Source organism: Brachyistius frenatus, unplaced genomic scaffold (assembly GCF_029030835.1).
Source record: "Brachyistius frenatus isolate BFR_SWC_R1_liver_20210118 unplaced genomic scaffold, ASM2903083v1 Contig_58, whole genome shotgun sequence".
Classification (NCBI taxonomy): Eukaryota; Metazoa; Chordata; class Actinopteri; family Embiotocidae; genus Brachyistius; species Brachyistius frenatus.
In genome coordinates, this window is record NW_027210657.1 from 26442 (window position 1) to 47486 (window position 21045).

Sequence of the window (21045 nt, forward strand, 5' to 3'; positions counted from 1 at the left end):
ACACCGTGACAACCACATTGGCTGAGAGGAATGTGGCACAGCACACAGCCAAGAAGAAATGAGGTCACGTTATCCCATCTGGAGGAGAGGACAGAGGCAGGTTAGTACTAAGAGAGGCAGACCCACTCTCTAAATATTTAATGAGTTTCCGCACAGTTGGCCTTTTCCAGCCCTTGCCTTTGCAAAACAATAGCCATTATACTCCCAGTTGGGTTATCATATATGCATGTAGAACTCCAAAAAGCACACCAAGGATCAGACACTACAAAAAAAAAAAAAAGGCTTTTATTTTCCATGTCACACTGTGACTGAAGTCATACCTAAACACTGTGACATCGCTGTCTTGTAAAGACACAACCAACATGAATTTTGATATCAAGATCGACTCCAGTTTAGATTCTTTCATGTGATTACCAGGAATATGTACCCATTTTTGATCTCACCCATACCACCAGAACAGCAGTGGATAACTATTAAAAAAAGATTTTTCTATTGTTCCATTGTTTCTACCATTCACACCCATTTCCTCTACTAACAAGACTTGGAAAAAAAAAAAGAAAAAAAAAGTTGCCCTTAATTCAATTCTCCGTCGTGGTCATCCTCACAAGATTCTTGTCAGTAGTTGCTGTAACAGCGATGCGTCAGCAGACCCTGACTAATCTTTTATTACAAACTGAGAAATTGTCAGGGGAACCGAGATAAGTGAGGAGAAGCAACAATTATTGCATTGTCTTTCATTAGGAATAGTGAATAGTAAAGTTTAAAGGGCAAGACTGTAGAAAAAAAGGATGTGGAAAAATTAGCGCTGACATCACTATTCAGCACTATTAACCAGAAAATGTTGGGGGGAAACTGTTGCAATTGGCTATTATGTGTGAACAAAGGTTATAAAAAAAAAAAAGAAAAACAAATAAAAAAAAGAAGAAAAGAAAATATTTTTTTTAAAAAGAATGATAGAATGATAGAATTTAATGGATTTCAGGATACACTGGCATATTTGGGTTGAAGTGACTTGGCAAAAGGACCTTTAATTATATGTACTAGTTTAGTTCCTGAGGCTAATTATTTTGGTTCAATAGTTCCTTGAACTTTTTTTTTTTTTAGTTAAAAGGGAGTCTAATTTAGTGACTAACTGGTTAACACAGTTGAGCATTTACAAGCTTAAGTTCTTCTGGAGTTGGGGATCAAAAACACAAGATGAAAAACTTACATTTGTGAGGTGACCAGAAGCACCACTCTGAATGAATGCTGATGTATCTGTGTGTCTGCCGGACTTGTAAATAACCGACTGTTTTGCGAACAAATTTACCATGTCAGCTTAATAAGGCGATATATTAGTGCTGTGCTCACAGCTGGTTCCCACTGCCCCGACTGACCAAACAATTATGCAGGTTTAAAATAAAGAAGTATTCATCGAGGCAATTACATGTCTATATTTGAAGAGCCGCTTAGTTATGCACTATGCACCCACAATCATGTTTCAACACACCCAGACTAAAGCAATGCAGTGAGCTGGTGACACACTGAAAACAGATTATTAGAACAATTTGAACTGGCCATTAGACGAGCATGGTGAGACCATAAGATGTGCTTTTATGTCGCCTGGTTCAAGGTCACTCCCCCCCCCCTCATGGATTTCATTTCTAAAAGTATCGTGTATCGTTTCTGATGCTAACATGAACACAATATGAAAGTCCTCCTCATCGACAGAACGGGGTGGACCTAGCTAACCATACGTTTAAAAAAAAAAGTAGACAATGAAAAAAAGCTGCTTTGTGTTCATTTTCCAGGTATGATGTGAACAATACTTAATTCATATCATGTAGTCAGTGGTGCAAATCAAAGGGGGGTGGAGTCGACAGAGAAACAGTCAAGTTGGGGTTCATCCGACTGACTCAATTCTATGACTCGGAGGAGGCAGACCTACTTATCAGTGAACCGGGAAAACGGTCAACTGCATCAGTTTTGTGGGATTATATGGAGCTTTACGTTAACTGCTCTCATATTGAATTGAACTCCTGATAAACCTCCTTTTTAGCAAGGTCACTGCTCAACACACTTTCTGTGCATGCGGGCACTCATGCACTCGTGTACACGAAGTCCCGGAGATTAAAATAAAGGACTGACCCGGCTTAATATCACGATGTAACCCGAGTAGAGTAATCACTTGTTGTGGAAATGATGCAATCTGTTGGGCTGATCTTCCAAAACAGTCAAATCATTTTTCCACAGTCACATATAAACACCACACAGAGCAGCAAACACATCTGTGACCTTACCTGTGGTTCCCAGTGTTTTGTAGAACCGGTACTCTAAATGCAGCTGTGGTGCCCTCGACTTCACTGGTTCCTGCCCGGGGAACACAAGCAAACCGGTTAATGACATTAACCACACAAACTGGAATAAACCAGTAACAAGAAAAAAAATAAAAAATAAAAAAAATAAAACATCTAAATCTCAGTATTAGTAATAATTAATGTTTTTCATTTAGGAAACGAGACATCTTTTCTGTATCGTCACATTGCGCCTATCAAAGTGTTCACATTTCTGATGACTTATCAGGGCATATATAATCAATAAAAAATGGGTTATTCCCCAGAAGTTTCACTCCACCCAAACATCTCAGTCGGTGCAGGAAAAGTGTCAAATCCGATAAAAAAATTAAAAAAAATGGTTTGATAATAATTTATTTAGACAATCCAAAGTCATAGTCCTCAGATTTTATCATGCGCCCAAATCCTAAAATTTCCTCCCAGGACATTGATGGGGAATTTCAAACGCAACACACTTTTTATTGAATCATTTTTCAGTTCAAGTGTCAGCACATCATACAGCAGAGAGAAAGAAGCTGGAAACTATTTGGCTTGGTGAGCTTGATACTTTGATACTGTAGCAAATTACAACTCTCTAGTGAGCAATAATAAGGGCATGAGTCAGGAGCCACGATTTCCAGTCCAGCAGCCGCTGGAGAGACACGCCTAGCTGAGCATCTGCACCTCTTCCACGTTTCTCTCCAAGACCAGAACAGTCTCGGACAACAACCAACATTTAGGGTGTAAATTTAGCACCTGCATGATTTCAAATTGTGGTCCCAATACACCTTACAATTCCAAAGACCAGAACATACAGCAAGGGAATCAAACAATAAAAGTTAAAAGTAAGACAACCAAATGAAAACACCATTGTTAACATATAGAACACACAGCGGCAGATAAAATAAAATAAAATAAAAAACATCAAAACAAAGAAAGCACATTGAAACATGAAATGCATAAAATTTGTGTCTGATTAAAGAAGCTTAATTGCACTCAAAAATGGTCATCTTAGATTTAACCATCTCGTAATTACAAAAATGATACAAAAGCTTTTCTGTCTGAACACAACAATGATATAATATTAGCAAAATTGTTTGCATCTCTAAAATTACAGACAGAAGAAAGCCCAACAAGCTTTGGCCAAATTGTGCTTTAACACAAAGGAGTAACACCATAAAATCGGTTCTAAACTCAAACACAGATGACGGGTCATCAGAAAAGAACTTGTTCACTCACCAGTTTAATAGCTACATACTCGTTTGTGTAGAGATTTTTACCTGAAATAAGACAAGAAAGTAAAAGCGTATGTTAGAAAAAAAGGCTTTACAACTGGTTCAAATGGGAATAAGCTCCTATGTAAGAGAATAAGTCTCATTTTTCCATCTATATCTTCTGCAAACTTTGCCACATCCATATCTACACAGGCCTATAACAGAAAAAGCGTATCTAATAAACTGGCAAATATGCATATTTTAGACACAGAACTGGAAGTGCAAATTCCTTTTGTCACCTCATTCCATGTCTTGAACCATTTAACACAAAATTTTGACTCCACTTACCGAGCTTTAATTCACCAAAGTTTCCACAGCCAATTTTCTTCCCCACACGAAAATTTGGCCCCACCATGAGAACCCCAGAGGAGCCGGAGGAGCCAGATGGTCGGGACGAGTGTCCGCTGCGGCTTCCCTGTGAAACTTTAGTGCTCCTCGCCGGCCGCTCCCCATATTTGTCTCTTTGTTGATCCATGGTGTGAGCAGCACAGGTCAGCGGGAGCCCGGAGTGATGTACAAAGAGGCCTCCTGGGCCGGGCCCACCGCAGCCACAGCCCTGGTCACTGGCGGCGCCTGGACAGCGCAGTCGCTGTCATGGGACAAAACCTGGTGCAGTTAAGCGGCGCTCCTCCTCGTCCTCACCCGGTCACCTCTAACAGTGGTTGGGCCTCAACATTTGTCCCAGGAAGGAGAAGGTGGAAGACCTGCAACAGACACAACATACAGGATGTTAGCTTTCTACAGAGAGCAGCACACGAGACGTTGTAGTGTTGATCTAATGAAAACATCTTGGGTTTAAGAACATGACCACCAGATCGAGACTGATCTTTTTCAAAAGACCTTCTGAAAGCAAAAAGCTGAAGCGGTACAAATGACTTACAACCATAAAACCACCACAGAATTCTGTATGATAAACTAAAACCGAAATTACAATTCAACTCACAAGGATCTGATATTAATGTAATCAAGTTAAGAGGGAAAACACCCACGATTACACTGCGATTGTAAAGTAATTCTACATTAAGGACATTTCAGCTCCTTTAAATGTTTAAAAACACACCTCATTACCTCAAGAAGTGAACAGAGGCAACACAATGAAATAAAATGAACCAGAAAGTGGAGCTGAAATGGGCTTAAAATATTGAATAAAGATCAAGTGCTTTGTGTGAGGACAATGGCAGGAGAGAGAATGCTTTTTTTGTTATTCAAATTCCACCACTGCTGATACAAACGGGAAAAATCTGTAAAATACAGCTGCACATCTCAGCGGAGTTCATTTTTTTTGGGGGGTGTGGGGGGGCAAGTTGACCACAGTGCAGACGGAGAGGAATGACGGGGTGACTACACTTTGGTTAACTGTTTAATTTGAAGAATTGATAAAAAAAAAAAAAAAAGAAAAAAGCCTCGTTTGATTCTCTTAACTCTTACGAGTGGTTTCTAATGTCAAACTCAAAGACCAGAAGCACATATATAATAAATGACATTTTAACCAACATTTTTCTAAATTTTTCTAAATTTAACAGCCCCCCCCCCCCCACGCAAACGCATATTTAGCTCATTTCTAAAGGTCATTAGTCATTTACAGGCTTAAAAAAAAAAAAAAGAGGAACAAAAATCTGTGTTTACAGGTAGACAGTGCGAACCAAGGACAGAGCTGGCTCACTGTTACAGCGCTGCCGGGCTGAAGAGATAGTAATCACGTCACAGGAAACACAGCAACACAGTTTCAGCATCAACACAAAACCTTAAGTTTGTGATCATGAAGGCATCTCGCCACCCACAATAGCCTGGCGGACAATGTCAGTGGAGGATATTATGTAAACAATTATATAAAGCTACGTCCGCTTCGCAAGGACACTGGAGCTTAACTTGATGGACTCACTGGTGGGATTTTGTCAAGTGTTCAACAGGATCACTTTTTGGTTTGAGCAAATATTAAACGACATAATTATAGAACCTACAGACAGATTGGTGTGTAATCAAGCAATCACCGACATGTTTTGTAAACTGCGGGACTCTTGAGGACATCCTATTGTGTTAATCATCTTCCACGAGTTGGCGTACCGAAACGGGACGAAATGTCGACTGTGAATTAGACAGATTAACAATTCTGCTAATTATTCACTCAAAATATCTACTCAAACTTAAAAGCTATTTTTTTTTAATGGTTTCAGTAAAAAAAAACACACAAAAAAAACAAATAAAAAAAAAACATCAGCCACTACTGTTTTCATGACAATGGTGTAATTCCTCAGCATGGAAAGGCTGCTGCTGCTGAAAGTATTTGTGTGTGGGCTTCTGGATGACTCATGCTCAGCGTTGCCTGCACAGATCTCGGCATCAAAGACAGCTAGTTTGCTCTCAAGGGCAACTGTGCACTGTTGCTATTACATAAAACCAGGAAGAGAACAACATGGCTATGAACCAGGTTTGCAGCAGAGACTGATGGCGGGCTGTAACAGTTTCCATTGTGCAAATAATCATTTGTAGGCCACTCTAATCCGGCATGCACAAGTGTTTGGACCAGCTCAGCAAAAAAAGTTACCATCTTTAAAGCGCACACTTGCACTCCGCCTGCGTACAACCCTTTCACACGGATGCCGATTGCATCTCGCGGTCACCGCAGTTCACCTCGGGGACCGGACTTCACCTGCAGCTGTGCTTTACATACATCACAGATGTACACAATTACACCTCCAAATGCTTTTTGTCTTGGTTCAAAACATGAATGTATTGTTAAGGACGATGATCCAACACAAGAGGCTGACAGGAGACCAGCTTTTGGCGTTTGTCTCATTGCTTTGGAGAAAATTATAGACAACGCTTTAGAGAATGAAAGAGGGCGTTGACCCACTTCGCGTAAACATGTTGGACTTTTTTTTGTTTTTTTGGACATTAATCTAAATGTGCAATCTTTGCCTGTTTTATGCATGCATCATTCATGTTGCAAGTCGGGCCACCGCAGCCACTCAGTGCTTCAGACATGCTCAGACATGTCTAACCTGAGGGTTACCATGGATAAATAAACATGAAAGTGGGACAAGAACTTCACTTTTGATATATAAAAGGCAGAAAAACTACATGAAGCACAAAAACATCTGCAGCATTCAACTGCAAAGATGTACAGTAGGTATGATTCATCTACTCTGTTGTTTTTATTAATCATTTATCTACAAAAAAAAAAAAGTGAAACTTGACCAAGTTATAAGGAAGGTTCTGCCTCCCTGTGCCCAACTCACATTTTAGAATAAGAGAGCGAGTTTCTTTTAACTTGCCAGGGTGCACAAAGTCATATCTACAACTGAACATGTCATGCAGACAACAGAGAAACCCCCTAATAACTATTACCTTTGTAAATGTTTAATTTCTGCTGAAACTGTGTCAGAGGTGCAGACTACATTATTTTAGGGATATACCTGTTGTTTTGTCCACCTTGTGTGTGTTTATAAAAGGACTTAAAATATATATATATATATATTGAGGCGTAATTACCATGATTACACTGTAAATTAATTTCAGTTGACAAACCTGATCAATAATGAAGAATAAAATCATGAAATCCGCTGTGGGGTGACTCGATTTTTCACAGATTTCACAGTATAAGTGGTCTGATATGAAAACTTTTCTTTTTCACAGATAATCTTGCAGCAAAAAAAATGTGTGTGGTTCATTAGAAATTGGTCTACTTGTGTGCGTTTTTGTTATTTATCAATAGTAAATTCCCAGTGAAGTAATTGTGGTTAATGTTTAAGGTGTAAATCATGCTGCCTCATGAACATATTTTTCTCACAAGCTTTTGATAGCCACATTTTGATTGATGTATTGATAGTGGCATGGTTTTCGTCGCTAATATCTGTATCCCCCAGTAGATTCAGATTTGGTCGGCCTCTGGTGTAAACCACAGTGCAGCTCTGTGGTCTATGTTGTGTATAAACAGCTTCTTCTGTTATGATAAATGGCCTCTTCAGTTTTGATGATAGGTGGGGAATCCCCGGTTTTTATCCCTGTGGATGTGCCATGTCTCTTGAAATATGAGGAAATGTTTGAGGACACACACCTTTTGGCACCCTGTAAAAGTAATTATGTTTCCCAGAAAGAGAAGTCATGAAAGGATTTTTATCAATGCAAATCCCATCATGGATTTAATTTATTGACCCTTTTCTCTGCTGACGCCTTTAATAATTCTTTTTTTTGACAGCAGTTAAAACCGTCACGTATCGCAAACAAGTATTGAAATATATGTTGCCTGAGGTGGACTTTTAAAATTTGTTCCGCAAAAAAAAAAAAAAAAAAAATCTTGATACTATAGTTTGTTGTCTCCCATTAAAACACAGTTAAACAACAAGCTGGTATGAATTACAGGAACTTACATTTTACTACCGGGAACCAGACAATTCACGAATGGTTGTAATAAAAACTGATTCTTGTTTCCAACATGCAGAATTTGTCCTGATGTAGCAGGTTGAGAGAAATGATGAGCTAGTGTCCAAAAATGTTGATTGTATCCATGCTTTCTATTTTGAAAGTCATAGTAAATACTAGTCTGTTCTCCCTGCGACCAGAATAGATATGTGGCAGATTATACAGATTTATGACGGCACAGCCTGATGTCTGAAAAAGTGCTTAGTTAATCTGTATGAGTGCTAAAGGAATAATAAAGTCCGGTGTTTTCCCGACCTTTATTACACTTAGGTGTGGCACCCAAGCATTTCTGTTATAGCTTCTCTATAAGCTTTTTTTTTTTTTTTTTTACCAACGTTTGGTGAACTTTTTTTTTTTGATGGCAGATGCATTTTTAAATAAACGTCGTACTGTTAATAATCCTAACTTACATGAAAATGCGTAGTTTTCAATTAAATAAGTGCCCTCCCCCCACCAGCTACCACAGCACCTAAGCCCTGCAGAAACCTTGGGAAAACCCTGACATCATTGTGTACAGATCATTTTAAGTTAACCACACAAACAACAAATACCATGCAATAATACCATAGCCTATTTTGAATAATCAGTATGGCACCGTGATCAAGCAAAGCAGCCCTTTCTCTACAGTTAGGACATCCCACCGCTTTACAACTGTGAGCGAAGCTCGTTGTGCATGAACAGGAAACGTTGCTCTCGAAATTGAGCTGTTGTGACTGCAGGTGATGAGATCTGCTGATCTCACATCTGTGTCACATCACCACCGCTCTCTCAGCTGAAAATATGCATTAGGCCATTTTCTTATCGAGTTCTGGTCTGGAAATGATGAAGCGGGAGGTTGGTATTCGTAGAAATATCCAAATATACACAAGGTACCGTGACGGGATTATTTTCATGTCGCTGTTATAACACCCTCGTGAAATGTGGAAAATGTCTAAATGTGTATACACAAATCTGTCTGCAGTCTAATCAGAGGCACGCCAGTTTCTTTGAGAAGGCAGATAATCAAAAACTAAATATTTCAAGTGTTCAGGAAGGCAGATGTAATTGGGTAATAGCTAGTTTTGAAATTCTACACTACTCTCTACTATATTTCCTTCAGTAACACAGTAAGGTGGCATTGAACATGTATTTGAGACTCCGAAAGCCTCGATTACAGTCCCCAAATTTATCTGTCAAAATATCTTGAGGAGTGGAGATGCCTCTGGCTGATTAGCATGTATTAAAAATGACTAATCTGTTGACATCTTTTCATTTCTACAGAAACATAAAGGCTCTGAGTGCAGTGATTAACCTTCAGTGGAAAGATCAGCCTGAGAGGGGGGGCCTGCCAACAGTGCAGACTCCCACTGTGGCAGTGCCAGCTAACAGCTGCCTCTCTCTCTCTCTCTCTCTCTCTCTCTCATGAACAAGAAATGGTGGGAATTTAGATTATCCATACTCTTCCTTTTCCATCAATTCACATAAATCAACACACGCATACTTGGCCTTTGCGTGGACCCACATCCACGACAATGATCCCATTTTTTTCCCCCCAACAAATATTGCACAATCAGCAGAAGTATATCCTCCACTTTGAAGACAACCGTACTTGCATTTGAACAAACCGCTGCTTTGTCAGGTAAATAATTACATTAAAAAAAAATAAAAAAAATCTGCAATGAATAGAAATGTCTTTAAATGTAGATGAAAAATGGATTTTTACACAACATGCTGCTTAAACGTGGACTTCAGTTGAAGACTGAAATCTCAGAGTTTTAGATGGAGCTTTTCCTCATCAGTCAATCTTTTGTTCATAGTTCAGGCCCATTTTTTTCTTTTTATTAACACGCTAACTTTAGGTTTAGTTTGCACTTGTCTCTTAAAGCACGTCACTGGGTTATTTAGAGGAAATTGTGGTGACGAATTATGATTTTGTCAAGACGGAGAGCAATTGATCACGAGCCATGCTGTATTGATCCAAGCCATCTATAAAATGTACACATCATAGCTATGCAACTTTGACCACGAGCAACAACAACAACAACAACAACATTACATGGCAACTTACAACAAGAGGAACAGATTAACTTGACAGTTATTCCTGATGTTTCCACCTGACAAAAACCAAACTTGGACCCAGTTCAATACAACTCTACCAAACCGAGAGAGGAGCCTGACTTATAAATCCGCAAATGTCGGGACTGCGTGTCATCCTGGGTTGTTTGTTTGTTTGTTTTTTTTTTGTTTTTTTTGCAGCAAGCGGTGGAAACACTACACGTGAGGGAAGTGTTGGTTAGAGAGGCAGCCGAGGCTCATATGAAGATGATCGATCCTCTTTTCTTTTTTTTTTTTTTTTGTAAGCAGGCCCTCCGGTTGAATAAAAACAAGGAAGCGGGGCCGGCAGCTGCACGCCAACGTTTTTATCGGACAAAAGCCAAGCCGTGGCGGTTTAACATCAGCGACGATCCCTCGTGAGGGGAGACAGAGACAGACAGAGACAGAGAAGGAGACTAACTAACCGCTAACCAAGTTACATTACCAGCAGCGTCAAACCTGACTAACCCAGCCGCGAAGCTAACGTTAGCAAAACATTACCTAGCGCCACAGCGGCTCGGGTCCGGCTTCAAATATAGTCCGAGGAAAATCGCGAGACATTTTTCTAGTCTATCGTGATATTTAGAAAAATCTATCAAATAAAGCTGGACCGAGCGCGACAAGGAAATTAGCTCCGTTAGCAACGAAAACAAGGAGCTAACCCCCCCCCCCCCCATCTCCCCAACCCCCCACCAAAAAAAAAAAAAAAAAAAAAAAAAAAAAGGGGTCTTCTCGTCAGACAAACACAAACTGGCTCACCTCCGCTGTGGCGGTGAAACCCCGCACGGCCGCGGCGCCGCAGCTCCGGGGGTCGTCCGTCACGCCAAACTGCAGAAGAAGAAGAAGAAGAAGAAGAAGAAGAAGAGCGGGGCCGCGGCTCGAAAGCGAGAGAGGTGTTTTTGTTGTTGTTGTTGTTGTTGTTGTTTTTAAATCCGCGCTCCCGTGTTTTTTTTCGTCGCTGATGTTTTCACGCCAGTCTCGTTAGCGGCTCGCGCTCCATTCTTCGTCTGCCTCCGCTGCGCTCGTGAAAAAAAAAAGGTTCCGAGCGCACCGGATGTAGAAACCGCGGCACCGCCCGCTTCGGCGCGCGCGCTTCCGGGTCACGCGCTTTGATGCTCGGCTAAATTAACGGGTCAGGCCACTTACGCGTACGTCGCGTTGTCGGTGATTAACCCGTCACGCGAACTGAAACCACACCTACAGGTTAAAAAAAAAATAAATTAATTAAAAAATAAATAATAAAAATAAAAAAAGTCTGCGTCTCAACGTCATGGTTTTATGCGCGTCAGACCTTTAACCCGCCTCAGAAACAATACTGATAATTTTGTTATAGTCTTTTACGGTTTTATCTAAAATGTTGTAAACATGATTAGAGCTGCTGTGATTAGTCGAATACTCTTATTAGTTAAAGAAGAAGAAAATAATCTCCAACTATTTTGATAATCAATAAATCATGAATTTAATTTTTTTTTTTTTTAAATGCTGAAATTCTCTGATTCCAGCATTTTGTAAATATGTAAATGTTAATATTTTCTGTTTCCTTTAGTCCTCCTTTAATGCTAATCTGAATATCTTGATTGTGGACTGTAATAAAACACCTCAGGCTGCACCTTGGGCTTCACCATTTTCTGACGCTCAAAAGAAGAATCATTTATTTGATTAATCAAGAAAATAATTGCAGGATTTATCATTATTTGAAACCCTAAACATGAGTTTGAGCTAATGAAGTTTCAGAAATTATGTGCAGAGAATGAAGCTTTACTTCTTTTTGTCTGTAAAACATAATTAAAAACAATGGATCTCCATGTTGTCTCTATCAATCATTGTTGGCATTACTTTTCACACCGCACGATCCCTTTGAAATACCAAAATTGTCTATTTAGATTTCTGTTATTAGACCTTTAAGTCCGTTTCTAAGGGATTTGAGGTTACACATGATTCATAACACGATGTGGGATAACATACTGTACAGCTCATTGTCTGTGAATGGCTTTTTCATAAACATAAATAACCTTTACACTTCATATTTTCCTGTCATTGCTGTATTTTGTCCCTCTGGCGTTTGAGGCACAGCGGAGGAATAACACTTCAGAACATCTCAACATATTGTGTCTTAACGCGGTGAGAAAAAGGAGAAAAGTTATTAAATGAAATAATTTTCCCAGTAATTGTCTAGTCGTTTAAATAGCACCATACACCGACCACTGACAGGCCTACAGAAACAATGAAATGTATTGATGTGTTGATGAACAGAAACAATCAGCAGCTATTTTCAACAAATAGTTTAAGACGTTTTCAAACGAATACATACCAGATATTTTAATCTTGTGTGACATAAGCTGAAAATCTCTAAATTCTTGGGAATATTTTTGCAACTTGTGGGAAAGACCAAGTTTCTGTCAAAAGAAAGGATGCCCCGAGTACTAATCACACTTACTTTTCCTCATGCTTTTCACAATTCCTCAATATTCTGCCAAGAAATGCCAAAAGCATACATCAGTAAATCAAGTAAAACGATTTAAATACCGAACCTCAAAGTTCAGTTTTAGCGCATATTTAATAAATCTCCCTTGCAGGTGTAGTTATGGAATTGTATACAGTACATTTACATCTTAAAACTTTTCCCCGAGCATTTTAAAGATTTAAATCCAAAATAGCTTTAAAATTGAGCTCCAAAATAAATCTAAAGAAATATTTAGCTGGTCCAGAGCTGAAGTTTTTGGGTGCACAGCAAGTCCTTCTTTATTTTGTATTGTCTTCCTTTGTGTTTGACCAGTACCTGCGGAAGACCAGAGGATTGCTGGATTTCAGTTAAACTTTTTGACACCAGGACACCTTTGCTTTAGGAAAATACAAAATGTGTCACAAGCCCTCTATCACCGTGTATAGTTCGCGGAAGTTTGGGTATCTCGCGTGGACGTGTCACAAAACGTGAAGGGTTTTAGACAGCTTAACTACAGCATGAACAAAACACTGAAGGTAAGTTGTACATCAACCAACAATAGCACTCTGAAGTCACAATTAACCTTCAAAATGTTTGAGACCGACACAAAATAACTGCAACAAAGAGGTCCAATTACATTTTTAAGCCTTGAGGCTCTTTGTTTCACAATTCATCTACTCTACTGAACTAAAAATGGAAAATCCCATCACACAAATCCACACAGAAACATTAACACGGCACCCAAAGCTTAACCAATCATCATTTATTTTGTACATCTACCTGTAAAGCATTTCCAGGAAAATGTGTGTGTGCTAATGCAAAGTGGTTACAAAAATAAAGCACATTCTTACGTAAATATGACATGACAGAAAAACTACACTTACAAATGCTGATTAAGAAAATAAGGGACCGTATCACTCGAATGTCGGTGCTTTTCTGTCATTGTTTAAATCAATTTATCAAAAAATGTATGGTTACTAATAAACATCAGACAGTAACTGTATGATTCAATTCAAGTACTGTACATGTGTACATACGAACGTGTCGAGAGTCATTTACACGGGTCGAAAACAATCTCTGCAACAGTTCCTAAGGAGTTCCTTTGGGCCTCACAAAGAAATCGTAGTACTTCAAACTGTAGTAGAAGAAATTGATTTATATAATAAACATCACGGTAGAAAATACCAACAAAGAAGAGATTGCATTTTCTCAACTTGCACTCGCAGTAACCTCTTTCATCATTTTAACAAACCTGACGAGTCTCGTCAAATCTGCATTTTAATAGGATTTCTATTGTCTAATATGCATTGCGTTATAGATCGTAACAATGTGCTCATACTCCTGGTAAATAACCTCAGTCTTCAATAGTGGTGTTTTATCAAAAGGGGGGGGGGGACAGCTTTTCCAACTGTACAATGCATTTTTAGTGCATCAAAATATCATCTGACAAGCACCCATCAACACAATCTGTTAGAGTGGAATGACTTACAAACGCTTATCTTCTAATGTAAACTATAGACAATGTTATTTTAGGGCAGTACCTCAGTGTTAACACTTTAATATAGTGGTTTGAGCAAGAAACATAAATATATATCCCACTGACGAGGCAGTGAGTTTTTACAAATACTACGGGCGGGTTAATCTCTGTTGGGTTCTTGCTTTATACCGTCTTTAATTCAAGAACGTAAACAAGGAATTATGCCAAAGACATGCCGTGTAAATGAGGCAGCTTATTATATCAAAGAACTGTACAAGATAAGAGAATACACTATAATTAAAAAGAAAAAAAAAATGGATGGAAGTTTCTTTTGTGGTTCAAAATTGTCCTCTCGGTTCCTGGTAAAGAGGTAAAGTGTTCAGAAAGGCAGTTGGGGGTCTTTGAAAAGTCTCCCTCTTCATTAAGCTATCGCCTTCGCCTCAGGCAGGAAAGCCTCCCAAAACTTTATAAGCTGGAACACAATCGGGATAAGAAAAAAAGACAGCTAGTAAGACACTTAATAGCTTTTAATATTTCAATAAATACTAATCAGCCCCTCCAGGATTTTACAGTTTTTTTGGTGATTGCTTTGATCGAAAATACTTGTTTGCATGTTGCAGCGGATTTACTCATAAACTTTTTTTTTTATATATGTAATCACTTCCTGTTATAATAATTATTTTGTGAACTTAAAAGGGTCATAAAAGTGCCGCAGTTTTACAAAAACAGCTTATGACTTAAATAAAAGTGCTTTAAATGCTTATGAAATAATATAAATTTAGAAGTATCGCACAAAACTAAGTGCAATCTCTTATAATGGTGAAGGTGTATGAACTGATGTAATTTAACACAAACTAAATGAATAAATTGATGCATGAAGAGTGATGATTAGTTGTCTAATTCTTATCATAAGACCACATTTCCCATAAACCTTCTGGTTTTGCTATTTCTTGCAGCATGTGGTTTGTTTTGATGACGAGAGGCTGAAGAGCTTTTCTGACAGTAAATGGCAAGTTGTTTTTGTTAGTAAATCAAGTTTGTTTGTTTATTGTTTACTTTTGTTGCAGAGAAATCAAGAGATTTTACATAACTGATATAATCAATGCAAATATTGCAGAGATCGGTTGAATTTAATTTGATTAGCATGCAATTTCCTGGAAGGACTGACTAGATAATACCAATATTTAATAGTCCTTATTCTTATTACATTAAAAGGGATACTTATGTGATAGTTGATAATGGTTAAATACTTACCCGTTGTTGCGATTGCAGCATTGCCTCCAAATACTTGATTATCTGGCTCTTGAAGTCCTTCGCTTTTTCTTTCTGCAAAGACAAAAGTCCAGTAGGTCAAATATGTAGTGCCTATACAAAATATTCACTGTATTGCAGGGTTCTTCTAAAGGTGATCAGTCTAGAAATAAAGTCACATTAAATCCACTTGGATCCAAAGTTTTACCAAAGAATAAATAGTTTTCAGCATACCTCAAATCTGAGAACCTCTTTGCGGACAGTCATGCCGATCCGGTCAAAATCTCTCTCGTACTGAGTGACCCGCGCTTCCCACTGACGACAAACAGGAAGACAAGAACAAAGACCTATAAATGATCTAGATTTTCCAACGCGTGATTATTAACATTTGAAAAGACAATATGAGCCGGCGACAGATACCTGTCAGATGTCGTTAACTGAAAACACAGTGACACATCTGATCTGAAAACATTTATGAAGAACTGGGAATTAAAATAAGATACTAACCAAAATACTATAAACTATGTAAACCCACGACATGGGTATACTTGTGCAGTTTTTAAAAAAAATTTTTTTTTAATGAAATATCAGGAAATAGAAAGAAACGACCTTCCCAACATTCAGTGTTGTCTCATAATTACTTGTTTGTGTGACACACAAGCCAAAACCCAAAGTTTGAATCACATAAACTCAAAAAAAAAAAAAAAAAAAGCAGCAAATATTTGGATTGGGTCTGTTGCATCTGAAATCTCAAATGACAGACCTACTGTTCGTTGCTGCAGTATGTGTGTGGTCTGTTACCTCGGTGATCTCCTCTTTGGCCTGCTGCAGTTTGTCGGGTTTGTTGGCCCACAGCAGTTTGGCCTCGGCCTCCCTCTTCTTCTGCAGCGTGTTCTGAGCCTCCTGCCATCGCTGCCACGCCCGCATGCGCTGGTCAAAACACCCCTGTGGACGTCGACTTTGCATTAAGATGACAATACTAACGACACTCGATCATTCCAATGAGCAAACGGAGAACAGGCAGCACGCTCACAGTTTGAGAATGCCTTTACTGCTGTCTTCACATTGCAGAGAGAAACGCAGGGAGAGAAAGTTGAACACATTAGAGTACGAAAAACACCACTCACTTGCAGAACATTGCAAATGGACTCACATTACACCTGGTTTTGTACTAATGTACAAATACTTTTGCAAATGTGATCCTGCACCCTTTCTTTTACGATACATCGAAGTTCAAATACATTAAAAAAAAAAAAGACTTCAAATACTTCCAGGATTTTGTTGCGAGGAACGACTCAAACTTTTTCTTAGCTACTGAACTTTCCTTTCTTCTTGCCGTACATCTTCCACTCCGGAGTTGTCAGCTTACCCTCACTCCACCCAGCAGGCGGATGTAGTCGCCAAGCAGCTCTGCGAAGATGAAGAAGTCGCTGCCTGCCTGCTCCTGATGCAGCTGCTCCATCTTGTCCTCCACCTCTGCCAGCTGGGAGAGGGCCCGCGACAGGGCCGTGTTGTCCTCGGAGTTTCCCAGCATGGCCATGCTTTTGGCAAATACTGCCGTGTTCCCACACAGCTCTGGTGATGAAGGAGGAAACAGAAAATGTATTCTGCTCGTTTCCCACAGAGAGACGAGGCAGCTGGGCTGAACTCTTCTGTTTCCCCAGATGAAACAATTTGTCCAGACAAAGACAAGTGAAGGAAGGCAGATGTAGCTCACCCTTCCTGTGATTGACGAGGGAGTCGACCACGACATTAAGCTTCCTCAGCTGCTGCTCCTCCGTCTCCACCTCCTGGAACTTGTCCTCAAACCACTGAGACACGCAGCAAAAAGGCAGCATTAAAAAAGAAACACAATCGACCTCCAGAATGACAAACCTGTTCTCAAATATTATGCAAATATATAACCTAAATAACTAATCCCTGAACGATTTGATCTGAATAATTTCTTTTCCGTCTGATTTCTCAATATTCCTCTTTACTGTATTTCACAATGATCACATCACTCGGCTATGGTATGACATCATCATCAGCTGTCACAAACGGATAAATCAAAAATATTCAAATCTAATAAATAAACATATTGAGGTGATACTGAAACTGTACAGTTCACTGCAATTGTTCATATGTAATCAGGGTTTTATGTCAAAATAATTCCTCATAAGTGCCCATTTTTGTCGACACCCCCGAATCCTACATTTGGACATTCACTGCATCATTGTTTCAGTTTTCTGGAGCGTCCACAGATCCATTATGGTTTACTCAACAATAGATTTATTTTCCAAGTCTGTGACAGAATATATAAAATGTATTTCCACACGCAGGCCACATCTCTGCCAGTTTCTGAAAACACTCCATCCAGAGTCGCCTTACAGTGTCAGACTCATTCATCTTGATGGTCATCTTGTTGATGGAGTCTGATGCCTTATTGATCATTTTGAGGAAACCAGCTCCACTCAGTGTCTGGGTGTTCACCGCTCTGGGTAGCTGAAAACACACACAGACACATACATGGAGTTACTTCGGTCATATCTCATTCTCAAGAATCAAACATTCAGCGTTTCTCCTCCAAACATTCAGCTCATTCCTGCAAGAAAATATTTGTACATCTTAAAATACGCACATCTTCCCTCTCCAAGAACTCGCGGACGTCCGGATCTTGTAGTAACGATGGGTGAGACACGACTCTCTGAAGATACCTACAAACAGCGCAGTGGTGGCAGAATGAAGTAGCAGAGACCAAAAACTAACACAACAAGCGCAATCAGACAGTTCAAGGAACATAAAAATAACGGCACTGAAAAAAAAATATAATATTAGCGATCATCTCATTGATAAAATCCCTGTATTAAACATGTATAGATCCTCGCCTCTCCAGAGCTGATCTTCTTCTCTCCACAAACTCCACTGATGACGGGTCGTCCATTCCCACCTTCACTTTGGTCATTCCTGTAGGTTTAAATGACAAAATCACAATAGGGACACAAAAAAACAGAAAAACGCATAGTTTTAAATAATAATAATAATAATTAAAAAAAAAAAAAAACTGGACACCCACCTACAACACTTTTCTCAGGTGGTGGAGGAATGATGCAACCGTGGAGCGACTGCTTGACCGACAGCTTTTCATAAAGACCCAGGAAGTCACTAAAACGCCTCCTCACAGAGAAAGTCTTATTCCTGAACATGGGCAAGGACGTCTGGAGGGAGACGGGGGAGCGTGAATGAGCGAGGCAGAGACGCGGAAAAATATACAAAAATATATGATTTAACATAAATACTGACCCTGGTGGATACTTTGTAGGCCACATATGCATTCATGCCATCTCCTGAGAGGACAGAAACATTGGAGAAACATTAAACATGAGAACTAGTGCGATTTCACTCTGAAATTGACCTATAAATGAATTAAAATGAGTTTCAACCATACAGTTTCCAAAGAAGAATATGTTAGACTGACCAACTTTCTCGGGGTTGGTGACGGCAACATCCACGTCAAAACTATCCGTGGCCTCTTCCTCCTCCAACTGTAATAAACAAGACAACGAAACAAAATCTGTCAACACAACTCAAAACAGTTTGAACGTTTGGTCGCAGCAGACACGTTACTTGGTGATTACAGCAGAGGCATCACAAAAACCATGCATGCCATTACTCGTTTCCTCAGAAGCTCGGCCTGTACCTGCTCCAGGGAGGTGGGCTGCAGGGCCGCGGGGCTCTGAGTGAACGAGGAGGCAGGCCGAGGGTCAGAAGAGCTGCAGAGCTCCTTCCGAGCAGCAGAGCTTCCAGACTTGTCTGTGCTGAGCTCCACATGAGCCTCTGGACAAAGAAAAGACAACAGATCCATGTAGATGGTCATCCAAGAAGAAGAAGAAGAAGAAGAAAAAAAACATGACACAAAAATTACTTTCTAAAACTTATTCTTTTTAAAAGAAAATGTAATATAATGTTTCAAATGTTTTCTCACCATTTTCATCTAAACTATGACCAAACTGCATCTTATCTATTTCCGGTACTTTTTAGCTGCCTGGTTTAAACTTTGAATGTATTTGATTAGTAGTCTGTCTCATGACTATAATGTGTAAAATGTGCACTAAAAATCACATAACATGACTTGAACGTGAAACAAACCACCTCACGAGACCTTGGATTCTTTGTTGGACTTGCGAGTGTTATAGAATTACAACTAAGTGGGATTAAAACCGGCAATAAATCGTTAGCAGAGAGCAGTGGTGGAATGCAACTAAGAATATTTACTCAAATACTGGATTTAATTGCAAATTTGAGGTACTTGTACTTTGACTATTTCCATTTAATGCAATTTTATACTTCTACTCCATTCATTCTCAAAGGCAAATTTTGTACTTTTAACTCCATTACATTTGTCTGGGATTTCCAAACATCTCTCTGTAGTCAAGTGTAATAAAAATATAGAAATACTTGCAATACAATACAATACCCTCCCTGTGCAGTGGAAACTATGCATCTTGAAATTTTGGTAATTTTATATTCAAACTTATTCAGATAAACTAAATAATTGAACTGATCAAAGACTTCTTAATAATTAAGCTAAATAAACCATTTTAAAAACCCACATAGTTCTAAAAACAGGAGTGTTTTTCTGAGCTCGATTACTTTTTTTTTTTTTTTTTTTTTTTTAGAGTTAATAACACATACAGAAAGGATTTTCCTTTTCCTCGTCCTGGAGTATTTTTTTCAAAGTGTGGCACGGAGTACCTTCACTTATGTCAAGGGCCTGAATACTTCTTCCAGCACCGGCGGGAAGTGAGTCCTCACCAGCGAACAGGTCGTTGTCCTCGTCGGACTGGACTCCGTTGGACTTGGCCGCGGTGCTGTCGGGCTCCTCTTCCTCGGTGAACAGATCCGGGGGCTCCTCGTTGACGCGGTCCGGCTGGGACACCCCTCGGCTCACGGACACCGGGTTCCTCTGCGGACGGGGCGGGGTGGAGGAGGGTGGAGGAGGGGTTCAATGAGCCCCGGAGACGCCAGAGAGAAGCGCGGACCGTCACAAGCCGATAATACAAAAATAAAATAAAAATGAGTTACGAAGCGGCGGCTTGGTGGAGTCATATATATATTTATATATATATATATATATATATATATATATATATATATATATATATATATATATATATATATATATAACAAATACAGACGTTCAACAGGACATAGAAACAAGAGCGCCTTTAAATTTAGGCCTTACAAGCGTAAATAAACGCGAAAACTTTCTACTTACGAGTCCAAACTGCTCGAGTGTGCGCTGCGAACTAACAAGTTAAATGTGTGAATCGTTTTTTTTTTTATTGCCTTCGTGTAAAATCTGCCTCCGTTTCTCTCCCGTCTTGTCAGAGGATCCCAGATGTTTTGGATGCCACGAATTTAGGTCAAACCAGATAAAGAGGCGGACCTGCTGGCTCCCTGAACGCACCTTTAACAGGTTAATATCGACGTGACTGAGCTGCAAACATACGTTATTGACGAAGATGTCCTCTCCCTCGTCGCTGTCCCCGTCTGCCATGTCGCCCAGGCCGGGTTCTGGCTCCTCGGTTGCGGGGAAAGGAGGTGGATTCCGATCCGAGCTGGCCGCCATATTCCGGTGTTTTGAGAACGCCTGACGCGCCGGAAGTGAAGGGAGAAGAGGAGCTTAAAGCACTGCAGCGACCCCTGCTGGTCACTACGGCACACGACACCCGCCGCTTTAATGCAGAATACAACGCATACAACCGGAGATATACACAAATTTACTGACTACAGACACGTGCCTTTGCTTTC

General features: G+C 39.6%; 2 protein-coding genes across 6 annotated transcripts in view; both read right to left on the reverse strand.

Moving 5' to 3' along the window:
- The window catches only part of csnk1g1 (casein kinase 1, gamma 1), a 32484-nt gene extending 21372 nt beyond the window's left edge, over positions 1 to 11112 (reverse strand). For all 4 annotated transcript variants that reach the window (XM_069705602.1, XM_069705601.1, XM_069705600.1 and 1 more), the window contains exons 1-4: positions 10841 to 11112; positions 3875 to 4290; positions 3552 to 3592; positions 2280 to 2349 (exon numbers count right to left, since the gene is read on the reverse strand). In XM_069705602.1, coding sequence (XP_069561703.1) covers positions 2280 to 2349; positions 3552 to 3592; positions 3875 to 4061 — 298 coding nt within the window. In that variant the 5' untranslated portion in view covers positions 4062 to 4290; positions 10841 to 11112. The remainder of the gene's footprint in view (positions 1 to 2279; positions 2350 to 3551; positions 3593 to 3874; positions 4291 to 10840) is intronic.
- Positions 11113 to 13272: 2160 nt separating this feature from the next.
- On the reverse strand, positions 13273 to 20898 carry LOC138624987 (sorting nexin-1-like). 2 transcript variants are annotated; one of them, XM_069705592.1, is made up of 15 exons: positions 20744 to 20895; positions 20047 to 20197; positions 18932 to 19068; positions 18710 to 18776; positions 18535 to 18578; positions 18308 to 18449; positions 18120 to 18198; positions 17873 to 17948; positions 17623 to 17736; positions 16970 to 17063; positions 16622 to 16827; positions 16054 to 16197; positions 15487 to 15567; positions 15256 to 15327; positions 13273 to 14473 (listed from the first exon to the last, which is right to left on the reverse strand). In XM_069705592.1, the coding sequence occupies exons 1-15, from the start codon at positions 20861 to 20863 to the stop codon at positions 14423 to 14425; spliced, it is 1578 nt and encodes a 525-aa protein (XP_069561693.1). In that variant the 5' UTR covers positions 20864 to 20895; the 3' UTR covers positions 13273 to 14422. The 2 variants fall into 2 exon arrangements, with proteins under 2 accessions (XP_069561693.1, XP_069561694.1); XM_069705593.1 differs by lacking the exons at positions 13273 to 14473; positions 15256 to 15327; positions 15487 to 15567 and adding an exon at positions 16286 to 16310 and having other exon boundaries at positions 16105 to 16197; positions 20744 to 20898.
- Positions 20899 to 21045: the final 147 nt, after the last annotated feature.

Bases quoted from the DNA above. Each gene is read 5' to 3' on its own strand.
- LOC138624987 (XM_069705592.1), bottom strand. From the start codon at position 20,863: ATGGCGGCCAGCTCGGATCGGAATCCACCTCCTTTCCCCGCAACCGAG. The intron at 18,777-18,931 runs GTACAGGCCGAG...TGTTTATTACAG, and splicing joins AGCCCACCTCCCTGGAGCAG to TTGGAGGAGGAAGAGGCCAC. The intron at 16,198-16,621 runs GTAAGCTGACAA...CGACGTCCACAG, and splicing joins GCCTGCTGGGTGGAGTGAGG to GGGTGTTTTGACCAGCGCAT.